General features: G+C 47.0%; 1 protein-coding gene across 1 annotated transcript in view; it reads right to left on the bottom strand.

Moving 5' to 3' along the window:
• Window positions 1–14,267, bottom strand: part of LDLRAD4 (low density lipoprotein receptor class A domain containing 4) — a 164,913-nt gene that overhangs the window by 54,032 nt on the left and 96,614 nt on the right. Inside the window, 1 exon segment of the mRNA XM_052660260.1 lies at window positions 8,511–8,961. Within this exon segment, the coding sequence (XP_052516220.1) occupies window positions 8,511–8,550 (40 nt within the window). The 5' untranslated portion in view covers window positions 8,551–8,961.

The following is a 14,267-nucleotide window of genomic DNA, read 5'->3' as shown; positions in this document are numbered from 1 at the left end:
ATGCTTTTCTTTGTTTTCCTGTGTACAGAATGTGCAGAAGTGTTCTCATTAGCTTCTTAGAACAATAATAGAAGCACCCATGGAAGCAGGTAAGAATGCCTTAACATTCTCTGCAAACAAAAAGCACATCAGTACATGCAAGGTATCAAATACATGGGAAACAGTCTGAAAGGATGCTCGCCGAAACACAAACAGTGACACTTCTGGGTGCTGGGATCACTGGTAATCTGTAGTTCCTTCTGACTTTTACGTACCATTTTATAATCAGGAAAATATAAAGCCTATTTTAAAGTGAGAAAAATCTCTGAAACCAAATGTTCATAGAATTCTAAACCCACCATAATGAAGTGCCTATAACATCATACAAACAGAAGTCCAGACACAGTTCCAGCCTCACCATCCCAGTCACACTGTGTGGCTTGGAGCTCATGGGGGCACTCCCAGGAAGAGCAGCAGTAAAAGCACAGACACCAGCTGGCAGTTCCTGCCAGAGGACCCGCTGTAGAGCACTGGGGTAGAGGAGGGCGCAGATCCCGCAGAGCCACGGCCCGCAGTGTGGGAGTAATGTTGAGAGCCGGACAGTGTGCTGATGACCAGGCTGGTACTGTATCTACAGGTGTTAATAAGTAAGTGTTAGTCACTCAGTTGTGCCCAACTCTTTGTGACCCCATGGACTGCAGCCCACCAGGCTCCTCTGTCCATGAGATTTTCCAGGCAAGGATACTGGAGTGGGTTGCCTTTTCCTTCTCCAGGGGATCTTCCTGACCCAGGGATCTAGGGCCTCTAAAAAGGATCTAACTGCACAGCCCTGAGCATTTAACACACATCCATCAAGACTAACCCTGCACACCCCACTCACAACAGCTCCACGGAGGAGCAACAAGAGTTCTGAACTGCCCACTGACATGTGCGCACGTCCCTGAGGACCACACCCAACCTGCAGGACCCACTAGATGGCTGCACAGGCATTCACGGCACAAACCTGGGCCCCAACAGGGGAAAGAGGGGTGAAAGTGCAGCAGTGACCCTCAGGTATTGTGACCACTGAGCCTCAGGACTCTTTCCCTCAAGCCACTCTTTCATTCATTCATTCAAGAGTCCTCACTACTCTGGCAAGGAGCATGGCCACAGGTGCCAAGGATGGAACAGACAGTCCATCTATGAGTTTCTCCTTCAGCTCTTAAACTAAACACTGTGTTTTCCTCAGGCAAGAACAAGACTCTTAGCCTCTCAACTGCTTCCTGGTCAACGTGGTATTGGGATTAAAGCAGTGGCTCTGCATCCTCCTCTGATAGCCTAGGGCCCAGAGGATATGGGGTTTGGGGTCAGTGAGTGTCCCCACAGGATTGCTAAGTCTGTGTGCAGGTAGATTCCCTCAAGATTCCTCTGCAAGACAGCATCCTCCGGCTGAAAAATCTGAAAGCTACCTATTGCCTTACATTCTAAAAATCCTTCAAGTTCTTAGAAACCACAATTCAACAGAGTTTTAAAAAAGAAATGTTGAAGAATGACACTCTACTTGAGCCCTTTGGTACTTCCGGTGCTCACTCTTCATTATTCTAATGATTATCCTAACGACAGGTGCTGAACTCTGGACAGGGATCACACTGATCACCAGTGGACACAGTGATCAATACACTGACTGGACACACTGATCAGTACTGGACACAGTGATCAACACACTGACTGGACACACTGATCAGTACTGGACACAGTGATCAACACACTGACTGGACACACTGATCTGAACTGGACACAGTGATCATTCTGGACACACTGATCATCAATACCACCTCCAAGGGATCCTTCGCAGCAGCATCACAAACATGCTGTAACCTCTGCATCTAAAATACAATGCTCTGGGACGCACTCGCATGTTTCCACTCCCAGGGCTCAGGCCTGTTTCTCCCCAGCAAATCTGGTCAGGCTTTGGCCCCATCACTGCACTCCAGGCCATGGATGCCCTCCATGTCAACTCCAGGGCAGCACCTAGGCCGTGTCTCGTCCACAGGGTCACAGTCAGATGCGACACAGTGACTGAACAAGACTGCATGCATGTTTCTGATAAACGTGGAAGTGGAGCGGCCATAGAAGCACGCTCAGGTCGCCTCCATGGTCAGCAGGTGCTGTCCAGCAGTGATGCACAGTAGCACGTGCATCTGAAACAGGTCCGGGTGCTGTCCACAGAGCTCTCTCCCAAACACTCTTCAGAGGAAAAACTGAAGGAAAACTCCCAGAGAAAAGTCTTAAAATCCGCAGCACCATGTGCTTTATTATCCTTCGTAGTGCATCAGACCACATTAAATTTATGGGCCACAAGAAAGAGAAGAGGCCAACAGTCCTGGCCTAAAACTGCCATTAACAGTCATTTTCTTTTATTGCTGAATCAGTGTCTGGGCTCCAAAGGTCAAGGACTCAAATCCACCTTCAATCATCACGCACTGATCTGAGCACTGTCATGATCATAACTCACATCATGGACTGTCCGTCAGGAGTACACGTGCTTCACTCTGTGAGCCACCCTGCATGTCCCCTACCAATGCACCAGGGGACCACACACTGAGGTCCCACAGCGAGCAGGGGCGGGTCTGAGCGCTGGGGAGAGTTAGGGTTACGCTCTGCCCCGGCCCATTCCAGGCTCCCAGTCAAGGGCAGGCAGGAAGGCCGAATACACTGGGACTCCAGAGGGGGCGGGTCCAGCACTACCAAGAGCAGGCTCCCTGGCATGGCTGGGACGGGCCACAGACTAGTCCCTCAACATCCTGTCCTGTCTGGGTCCTACAGATGCCAGGGCCTCCGTCGTCTCTGAGACAAAATGCCTCACTGGCATTGGTCACATGACTCATGTCACCACTTAATCAAGATGGTTTACGGGCCATCTCAGAAAGCCATAAGACCTCAGCACCACTTCCCAGTCAAGACACCTGATCCTCATCAGCTGGGGTCTCGAGGTCACCTGAGGGCTGGGGACTCAACAGGTGTCAGCAGTCAGGTGGGCGGTCTGAGTCCCAATCACACCACAGGATGAAACGTGCTGCACAACCAGACACAACTTTACCAGCTGCCATAAAGAAATAGAAAATTGGTGTCTTGAAAGCTATATAAGGATCATCACAAAACTTCACTCCGTCCAGGGGAAAGGATTAATAAGGGAGGAGCTGTCTCTCACACTAAGCGAACCGTCCACTGCAGAGGACAGAGGTGTCAGCGGGACAGGGTCCAGGAGCACAGGGTCCTCACACTCACCCTACCAGGTGGGCCAAGGCCAACAGGTCCCCAGTGAGACACCCACACACCTGCATACCGACACCCTCTCACTCGACATAACCTCCATGCCTGTGGTACTGACGTATGAGATGGAGAACAAGACTTGTGGCTGAGACTGAGTTATCATGCCAGCACTGTCTTCAGAGAAGTGGTGATACCCTCTTGTGAGCTCACGGCCTCCATTCTCAGATCGCACATTCTCACCAAGGCTACCGGTCTGGTCACAAACTCCAGCTCTGCCATCAACCAGCTGCGCTGCACGGTCTTCTTCAGGCTCAGTTTTTTCACATATAAAATACCTGCTGTGAAGACTCAACAGATGCCGTACATGCAGTGCTCAATACAGTGTCTGACTCGTGGCACATGTACAACCAAGTGGAAGCTAACAACATATCTGATATTATAATCATTATCAGCACCTCAAAAAAACAGACTGGGGATCATGGAAGTAACTTCTGGATTTGACCAGAGCAGATGGGAACTTTAAAACTTTTCCAAAGCTAAACAGGTAACAGATAACAATCACAAAAAAACAAACAGACTGGGAGCCACAGTTATAATGTGCACATGATCTCCGCAGGGGCCCCTCTGCATCAGGGTTGGCACGTCTGTCCCTCATGGATGAGGCTGCCATGTCACAGCTACTTTTATATCAAACAAAAGTATGTCTTCACCAGGCTTCTCTCAAAACTATATTTTTCTTTCATTACTTTTATAACCCACATATTAATGATTTCCATTCTTTGCATGCATTTCTAAAATATTACAATTAAAATGCACATTAAAATAGTTCCTGAATTTGTACGCATGCAGGCTCAGTCGCTACAGTCAAGTTCAACTCTTTGCAACCCAAGGGACTGTAGCCCGCCAGGCTCCTCTGTCCATGGGATTCCCAGGCAAGAATACTAGAGTGGGTTGTCATGCCCTTCTCCAGGCCTGAATTTGTATAATTACTTTTTAAAAATCTAAATGCAAATTTAAAATAACAAAACATAGTTTGGGGGAAGAAAGTTTTATAGAGCAATAGTTCCTGTGGACCATGCTCTGACAGCTGACTCACACTGTGAACATCTCCACACCTGGCACAGTGGACGCTTGAGGTGAGCAGTCCAGGCCAGAGAGGGTTCCAAGGCTGAGCCCAGATCTGAGGTTACAGGTCACTGCACCCCATGCCCTCAGACCTCTAGACATAGCATTAGGAGCACAGCAAATGGCACAGATGTAAAGTGACAGCAAAGCTGCTTGAGACACAGCATGCACCTCTGACAAGAAGGGTCAAGTTCACAGTGCAAAATCACACTGAAATGTTCAAGAAAGGATTCCAGTTTCCAAAGCGTGTCTTGGCCCTACAGCATACTGATCAAGAAATAACAAAATTTGAAATCTCTGGCTTTTTAGTAAAATATACTTAAAAGAGGAAGTAAAAGTCATTTCCCAGGCCACACTAACCATGGGGGTAGGGGCTGGGACCATGACATTGAGATTTATCATAAGAAATATATATTTGGTCTCAGTCACAGTTTCCAACTCAGGGCTCCTAAAACCTTCAGAATTTCCTAAACAGTAAGAGCCATGAGGGTGTCTTTTGTTGTTCATGCCAAGGCCCTGGTTAATGAGGTGACTTTGGAAAGCCCCTAAGGATAGGACTGGTTGCCAGGGGAACTGCCCACAGGATCAGAAGGCTGGCACTTTCAGCCCCACCCTCAGGCCTTTGTTGGAGGAGAAGGGCTGGAGACTGAGCCCATCCAAATGGCCAGTGAGCTCACCACTCCTGCTGGGATGATGAGACCTCCATAACGCCCCAGAGTACAGAGTCAGAGGGCTTCCAGGCTGGTGATCATGGGAGGTCTGGGGAAGGTGGTGCCTGAGAGGATGTCAGGCTCCACACCCTTTCCTTACACCACTGTGCCTTGGCTTTTCTTGACCAGTAACATTATTACTCAGCTGCTTTCCTGAGTTCTGTGAGCCGCTCCAGCAAGTCTACCAAATCTCAGGAGAGATCACAAGAACCTCCAATTGATCAGCCGGTTGGTCAGAAGCACAGGTGACCACCTGGACTTGGGACTTGTGTCTGAAGAGGGCAGTGCCTCGGGGTCTGGGCCACTTCAGGCAGAAAGGGTCAAAACCGACAAAGCTGCAGGACATCAAGCTGTGTCGCAGTTGCCTGGTGCAGGAAACACCCACATGGCTGGTGGCCAGCACTGTGAGTGCTGCGTATAGACACAGAAAACAGAAGAGTTTTTTGCTTTACCAACAAAAACCCTGGCACATAGCCTGCACATAGCTCTGAAGCTGGCCAGTCTCTTTCACTAAGATGGTCCCTGTCCTCCTCCCAGGCCCTGCCACTCTCCCTTCATCCTGGGACCTATACGCAACATGAAAAACCCATCTTATGGCCACAGACTTCCCATGCCTTTCTTGTAGAGATGAAACCTATGAGGACCAGTCTGAAGTCTGTTGTTTACACTCCAGGTCCTACAAAGACACAACCATGAGGTTTCTACAAAGACACCCTCCAACAAAAGACAACTACAGAACATTGGGACCCAGTGATACAGAGTTGTCAAATCACACAGGTGACCATTATATTAATTCCTGACTTCACATAGAAACTGAGGCCCAGAGAAGTTAGGTAACTCACCCAAGATCACACAACTAAGTAAGGAAAGAAATAGTAACATACCCCCTCATCGACCTCTGGTATCAAAACAAATGGCCAGGGGTTTAGTATATGTTCTCAGATGCACTCTTTTAATATTATAAAGCAGTAAAATTAAACTATACTGGACACATACAAATAATTATTCCTTTTTATCACAAAGGAACAGTTATTTTGGGTTCATTATCTTGATATTTTCGTTTTTACTTAAAAAAAGAAAAATTGTAAGATATGGATAAGTAAATCCAAGAAAGGAAACCTCATTATGTATTGCTATCACTCGGAGGTAGCCACTAGTAACATTTTGGTGCACATCCACCTATACTGTCTTTGTTCTTTGAGTATAAAAATAAAAGGATCGCCTTCTTCCTATTGCTTTCTGACCTACTTTTTTCACTTAAAAATATAAGCATTTCTCCAGAATGTGAAACACTAAAACATCCTTTGTAGTAGCTACAGGGAATTTCATCACAATGATATATCATAGTTACTTAACCATGTGTTATTCTGGGACTGGTTCACTCTGTTTATTTATTTATTTATTTTTGCCATGCCACAAGGCTTGTGAGAGATTATTTCTCCAACCAGTGATTGAACCCAGGCACTTGGCAGTGACAGCATGGAGTCCTAACCCCTGGAACTACCAGAGACTTCCTCATCATATTTTAATATTGCTATATTTCTAAATTTCAATTCTGCCACCAGGGTCAGCAATTCCCTTTAGTCTCCTGTCATCCGCAAATTTGAGAAGCATGTTTTTTTAATCACTTTTCCCCAAGTGCTTGAGAAGAAAGCCTGGAGACACAGCCATTAGAGTCCCTACCTGGCTGATACTATTCATTCATTGACATGCTTTGGGATCACTAAATAGAAACTCAAGTTATTCACGAGTCTTCCAGTCATGACAAATATTCAGTGTTTCCTTCATTCAGTATATATATTAAATGTATTATAAGCAGCACTGACAAAGGAGCTATAAAAATGTCTGCAAAGAGTTAGGAATACTTACATAAATGAGAACTTTTAGGACTCCTGTTCACAAAAAAGTACCTAAATTTGGCATTCCAAAAATTGTGTTTTTCACTTAAAATCAAAAAGACTTTAAAATATTTCATAAATTTCTTTTTAATTAGGAAAAAAAAAATCCCTGCAATGCCAGAAACTGGGAAACACATCGAGACGGTTAAAATTGTGTAAGTCACTAGAGATAAAAATCTTTTAATTCAAGATTTAGGATTTAGCTACTGGGCAACTTCCACTGCCAAGCCATGAGCTTCTGGAAACAGATGTTCATATGAAAGCATGAATTCATGCTAGAGCAGCAAGTCTTGGAACCAGAGCAGTAGCTTGTTGGTTCTGACCCTGTCTGCCTGGAGTGGCCTGGACCCGCAACACTGCCCCTTCAGACACAAGTCCCAAGTCCAGGTGATCACCTGTGCTTCTGACTACCCAGTGATCAACTGGAGGATGGGTTTCTGGGCCAGGCTTGGCGGCTGAGGAGGGTTCTGGAGAGTTGAGCTCCACATGCTTCTCTGAAGCAGCCACCACACTCCTCTTCCTGGGCCCTGATCATCCAGGGGCCCTCCCCAAGCTGGGCCCCCAGAAGGGGGCTCCTGTGTTTCACATGCTTGGCTGCCCCAGTCGTGGTTCTCCTGTGAGAGCTGCACATGGCCTTGGTGGCTGTCAAACCAGCAAAGGGAGCAGGGCTGGCCCTGGTGAGTGTCCGTGAGCAGGGCGGGCAGCGGGGGCCGAGCCTCAAGCTCTCTCCAGGCACCTGACACCCCAACCTGCCTGCTATACACAACCAGGAAACTGACAAACTCGTGGGGCTCTCAGAGTGAGAAACACAGTCACTTCTTGTAATTTTCCCACCATCCCTCCCTTAATAGGAAAAAGACCTCTTTTACGTAAAACTGTTTTCCCTGGATTCCATGACGTTCTTCAGCTTCAAGTTCCCCATTTTATAAACGAGGAGTCAAAGGCCCATAAGAATTAGTGGCTTCTTGGGATGTTAAGTGATTCAGACAAAGAACCAAGACCCAACTCAAAAGCCCCTGATCATGCCCTGGCTCTGTGCACCATCCAGACACAGCGGTTCCCTTCAAGGGATGCAGACCAGACAAGGCAGAGAGGGGCATGTCCACAAATCCTTACAGGAGCAGGTCAGCGCTCAGTGTTGCCACCCACACCGCCTGCATGCGGGTGAGGCTCAGAGGGAGAACGTACTCATTGGCTATGACTGCTCCCTCCGAGTCCCCCAGCTCTGGGCAGACAGACCCCCTGACATATGCACTGCAAGGGATGGATTTTTTTCAGGGGCAGTGGCTCATGGGACACTGTGTGCCCTACGACTCAACAAAGCAGAATCATAAAATGTCTGATGCTGTTTCAAACTCCTCGATACAGAAAAGGATAAAACACCATAGATTTGCCAAAATCATTCCCCGTGGCAGCCTGAGCCCCCAGACACTGTAGGGCTTCAGCTCCTAAATGCAGACACACATTCAGCTCCTAGAACTGCTCAGTGTCTCGTTACCTACTAAGAGTGAAATAACATGCTCAGTTCAGAATGGAGGAGTCTCACCTGTGAAAGCATTCGTGGCCTGAGAGCCAGCTTCCTGCATACTGCTCCCCAGCAGGCCTGGCTCCAGCTCCTCAGCTGTCCTGTCCCCAGGAGCATCCAGGAGGCCTCAGGTCACCTCCATCTCAGTTTGCTTGAGGCCATCTGCTGCTGTCTGGCTTCTGGAAGCATCTGATGCTGACCAGCCTGGCTCCCAGCCCGAGAGCAGGTGGTACCTGACACGGCACCCAGTCCAGCAGTACACACGCTGGGGGCACTGGTCACGTCAGCTGTCCAGTCAAAGGATGGAGGCCATGGTGGACCCAGGAGCCAGGGAGCTGTCCCATGGACACCAGCCTTCCCACCTCAGAGGGAGGGCCTGGCAGCCAGCATTCTCCAGAGGTCTCAGCTGCTCCAGGCAGGGAGGCTCAGGAAGGTCTGATCTGCAGCTCTCTGTGCTTTGCCTCTCCCCTTGCTGAAATTAAAAAGAAAGAGATCACTTTCCTGATGATCTGTAGAGCCTGAATTCAGAAGACCACAGAGGCCAAGAAAGAAAACGAAGCCACCCCCAGAGCCATGCCCAAAACCACACTGCGGGGACAGTGGGGCAACCTCTCCTGCTGCTCTGAGGGGCCGGATGAGGGTGTCCTGTCCCCGGAACAAGACGCTGCCAGAGGCTCCGAGCAGCTCCAAGAATGGTGACAAAGGTCACATGCATCCAACACAGACACCTGGAGGAGAAACCCATTTCCTCAGCAGGTTCCCAAGGTCTTGGAGGATCTGAGGTCCACACCCACTGCTGCCGGCACACCAGGAGGGACGGGGGCCGAGCTGCTTCAAAAAGTGACCCTTGAAGTGGGGGGGACCCTTGAAGGCCAGTGGTAAATTTATTGCAAGAATATGAAGGAAAAGCAAATTTAACCTATAAACTGTTTCATATATATTACATAGAACATGATAATAAAAGTACTTTATAAGTACTTATCAGCTATTTTAATGCTGTTAAACTATATAAGAAGCAACATCAACAACAAGAAGCCCAAAGGACCAGACTTTTAAAACAGAATCCCAAATATGAATCTCTGGTATTGGAGAAAACGAACCTTTTTTTCCATTATTATCACTTCATGCTAATCGATTTATAGTCAATTTTTAGAAAATATCACTTTATTCCTCTTTTTCAAACTAGAGAAAAGAAAAAAATTTAAGAAAACAGCACATAACAGAAAGAAGCCCTCTGTTAAAACCCTCCTGCTACAAACATAAGGTAACAAAGTAAAACATCACTCATACAGACGGACCGGAAGGAAGCCCTTATGTATTAATGAAGCACCTTAATTATATTACACAAGAAATTCAACTGCATTGCCCTCATGTACTTGCAGTAATAATCTCAGTTAATGAAGTGCAGCCCAGTAGGAGTCCTCAAATTTAATGAATAGGTAAAAAATTTAATTCAAAATCATTTATGTAATTGGTGGGTCTGAAGTGCTTGAAAAATGTAAGAAAATGTTCTTTCTCTGAATTTAAACATTCCATATCGAATGATCAATACCCACAGTTATCAGCATCCCGCAGGCCAACACCAGCGTCTAAAGTGCCATGTGCCCTGGAGCCATCCACCTCAGGGAACAGAACTGCCAGATAAACAGAAAAGTCCACCTGCCCCACAACCCTGATAACCTTTACTCCAGTCTAGGATGCTTTCAAAACACAGGAATACCAGACTGTATTTGTTCTTTCCTTGATCTCAAAGAGAAACACAAGTGCAGTAAAGCTTTTGCTGTTTTATTGAGGAGTTTTGTTTAATTATCTTGTTTTGTTGCAAAAGGCATGCTACCTCAATTAAAAAAAAAAAAAAAACAACGAAGTTTTTTTGGCTATGGCAAAGACTGAGGCTGGTGTGGACTGAAACAGAAGAAACAACACACTCTTCCTTTCTGTTCTCTTCCTTTGCTTCTTCAAAAAGGAGAGATAGAGACAGGTGTGTAACAACTCCCTGAGGTCTTGGGCCTAGATGGTCTTGGCCTGGATGTTTAGGGAATGACATGTGTGATTCCCAACACAGGCTGAAGGGACAGCATTTATTTCGACTATCTTGACTGACTGATGACAAGCATATTTCTACATACATTTGAAGTCTCCTTATAAGCATTTTCAAGTGAAAATGAAACTGTTAAGTGCCATAACAGTTTTCTTCCTAACCACTAACAACACAGAAAAGATGCCCTCTCTAAAAACACACAGAAAGAAGGGTGGGTCTCCACTGGGCTGACAAACAAGGTGGGGGTGACTGGGACCCGGAGTCAGCAGAGGCGCCACATGTCCATTTTCACAATTCAGGAACCAGTCAAATATCAGGAAAAAGCTGCAGAAGCCGAACACATCTCAGTCCTGCCTGCCTCCCACCATTACAAGCCCTACTTACCTTCTGGTCTCAGAGGTGGCCCTTCGCCCACTCCTGGGGCTAAAAGCAGACAGAGCCAGGTGATCTGGCTTGGGGCCATAGAAGAGCTATGGCTGCCTGCAGGGTGCTGAGAGCTCAGCCATCTCTCCTGGGGCAGCAAGCCCCACAGGGATGTTTCCCTTGGGCACCTAAGGTGCTGCCTGGCAGGCATCAGTAGGATGAGCCTATTGGACGACGGAGGAGTGGGCTGAGGCCGCTCGTCTACTGGACGGGTGAGTGGATCAAGGCTCCTGGTGCCCGGAGGAGGAGTAGAGAGCCTCGGCTGACCCTACAAACCAGCCTGCTGCCCTGAGCGGAGCTGACAGACGGCATCCGGGCTAAGAGGCTGTTCTCCTCTGGCTCTGATCTCTGAAGGGGCAGGGCCTGTGTGACCATCCCACGGTCACCACACAGCAAAGCCCCCATACAGGCCCATGGAGCTCACTGCTCTGAACCTACTCAAACCACGGGGATGACTCTAAGCCCACAGAGGTCACAGACTCTGCCCTGAAATGAGTGCTCAGGAGTTGGGATCAGCACCTGGTCTCTGACCCTTCCAACCACTGTTTTTCCCACACTACTTCTGAGTCTCAGGTCATCTCCAACACCCTGGTAACACTCAAATCAGGAAAACCTGGAGGGAAGAATAAAGAGAGAAAGAGGCAACTTACCCAGGATGCAAGGTCACAGAGTAACATGGACTCATTCAAGAGCCCCCTCTATACAAGCACACTACCATCACCCTGTCATAGACACACTCACACACACATGTGCTGTTTATACCAAGAACATGGGCAGGACTAACCAGGAAATAAATCAATTCAACACTGCACTTGAAATATATGGTTAAGTCGCTCCCATAACAGAGCAACAGTTACTAAGGAAATAGAGCACGCGAGATGGAAAAACACTCCCACAGGAAGAGACATTTTTTAAAACGTGAACACCCACAAAACCTAACTAAGTAAGCTGCAGAATATGTTTACCACTTGTTTACAAAAATTCATACGAAACACAGTGTCCCTAGAATCACTGGGGAGAGAAAAGAACTGCATTCCACAGACAAACCCTACCATGAAAGCTCAATTGCAGAGACACAAGGTTTAGGCAACACAAGGTCACACACTGGGCACAGAGGCCAAAGTCAACAAAGAAGCCAAACCTCCTTTTCTAAAAACCTAGCAACATGAGTGCAAGTGCAGTGCATCAGGGATCAGCACCTCAGTTTCGTTTCTGCTTTCCACACACCATGGACAGCTGGCCTCTTTGGCGTGCCGGTTACCTTGGTGACGGCCAGACAGACCAGCCCCAGGCTCTGGGTCGAAGAGGCCCAGCCTGAGGCCCCACACTGCTTGACCCTCAGAGTAAGGAGCACCAAGGGGTGAAGGGATGGTCCCACCCTTGACAAATCAAAGCACTGTAGCAGTGCGCCACACTGCTTACCAGCGGGAAAAAACCTCAACTACCAACTGGTTGGGCTTCCCTCATGGCTCGGCTGATAAAGAATCCGCCTGCAATGCGGGAGACCTGGGTTCGATCCCTGGGTTGGGAAGATGCCCTGGAGAAGTGAAAGGCTACCCACTCCAGTATTCTGGCCTGGAGAATTCCATGGCCTGTACAGTTGCAAAGAGTTGCGGCCATGTCTCTGGTCAAGGGAGATAGGACAGACATGCACAAAAAGGACACAGCAAATGGGCCCAGAAAATCTGCATAGAAACCAAGTCTGAGACAAAGGGCTGTCTGCATGACAGCACAGGTCTTTCTCACCGTTCTTCATTTCTGGAATTTGAGTGTACAACAATCTGCAGCTGTTATAATACAACCTCAAAGCCATCGACCTCTGGACAGCTCGATGGGCTCCAGGTAGTCAGAGGTAAAATATGCTTCAAATATGCACACAAGATGCAAACAGGGAAGGAGACAATTCCATTAGACCATCCTTTAAAATGTTACCTCAGCAAATCCAAACACTTGATAAAACCTAAAGGACCTCCTTATTGCCAAATTCAGACTTAAATTGAAGAAAGTGGGGAAAACCACTAGACCATTCAGGTATGACCTCAATCAAATCCCTTATGACTATACAGTGTAAGTGAGAAATAGATTAAAGGGACTAGATCTGATAGACACAGAGTGCCGGCTGAACTATGGACAGAGGTTCGTTATATTATATAGGAGACAGGAATCAAGACCATCCCCAAGAAAAAGAAATGCAAAAAAGCAAAATGGCTGTCTGAGGAGGTCTTACAAATAGCTGTGAAAAGAAGAGAAGTGAAAAGCAAAGGAGAAAAGGAAAGAGAAACCCATTTGAATGCAGAGTTCCAAAGAATAGCAAGAAGAGATAAGAAAGCCTTCCTCAGTGCAATGCAAAGAAATAGAGGAAAACAATAGAATGGGAAAGACTAAAGATCTCTTCAAGAAAATTAGAGATACCAGGGGAACATTTCATGCAAAGATGGGCTTGATAAAGGACAGAAATGGTATGGACCTAACAGAAGCAGAAGATACTAAGAAGAGGTGGCAAGAACACACAGAAGAACTGTACAAAAAAGATCTTCACGACCCAGATAATCACGACGGTGTGATCACTCACATTCACCTAGAGCCAGACATCCTGGAATGTAAAGTCAGGTGGGCCTTACGAAGCATCACTATGAACAAAGCTAGTGGAGGTGATGGAATTCCAGTGGAGCTATTTCAAATCCTGAAAGATGATGCTGTGAAAGTGCTGCACTCAATATGTCAGCAAATTTGGAAAACTCAGCAGTGGCCACAGGACTGGAAAAGGTCAGTTTTCATTCCAATCCCATAGAAAGACAATGCCAAAGAATGCTCAAACTACTGCACAACTGCACTCATCTCATACGCTAGTAATGCTCAAAATTCTCCAAGCCAGGCTTCAGCAATACGTGAACCATGAACTTTCAGGTGTTCAAGCTGGTTTTAGAAAAGGCAGAGGAACCAGAGATCTAATTGCCAACATCCGCTGGATCATCGAAAAAGCAAGAGAGTTCCAGAAAAACATCTATTTCTGCTTTACTGACTATGCCAAAGCCTTTGACTGTGTGGATCACAATAAACTGTGGAAAATTGTGAAAGAGATGGGAATACCAGATCACCTGACCTGCCTCTTGAGAAATCTGTATGCAGGTCAGGAAGCAACAGTTAGAACTGGACATGGAACAACAGACTGGTTCCAAATAGGAAAAGGAGTATGTCAAGGCTGTATATTGTTACCTTGCTTATTAACTTATATGCAGAGTACATCATCAGAAACGCTGATGGAAGCACAAGCTGAAATCAAGGTTGCCGGGAGAAATGTCAATAACATTAGA

This window comes from Budorcas taxicolor, chromosome 22 (assembly GCF_023091745.1).
Source record: "Budorcas taxicolor isolate Tak-1 chromosome 22, Takin1.1, whole genome shotgun sequence".
In the NCBI taxonomy this organism is placed as follows: Eukaryota; Metazoa; Chordata; class Mammalia; order Artiodactyla; family Bovidae; genus Budorcas; species Budorcas taxicolor.
Note: the sequence above shows the minus strand (reverse complement) of the source record. Positions and strands in the feature narration are given on the sequence as shown.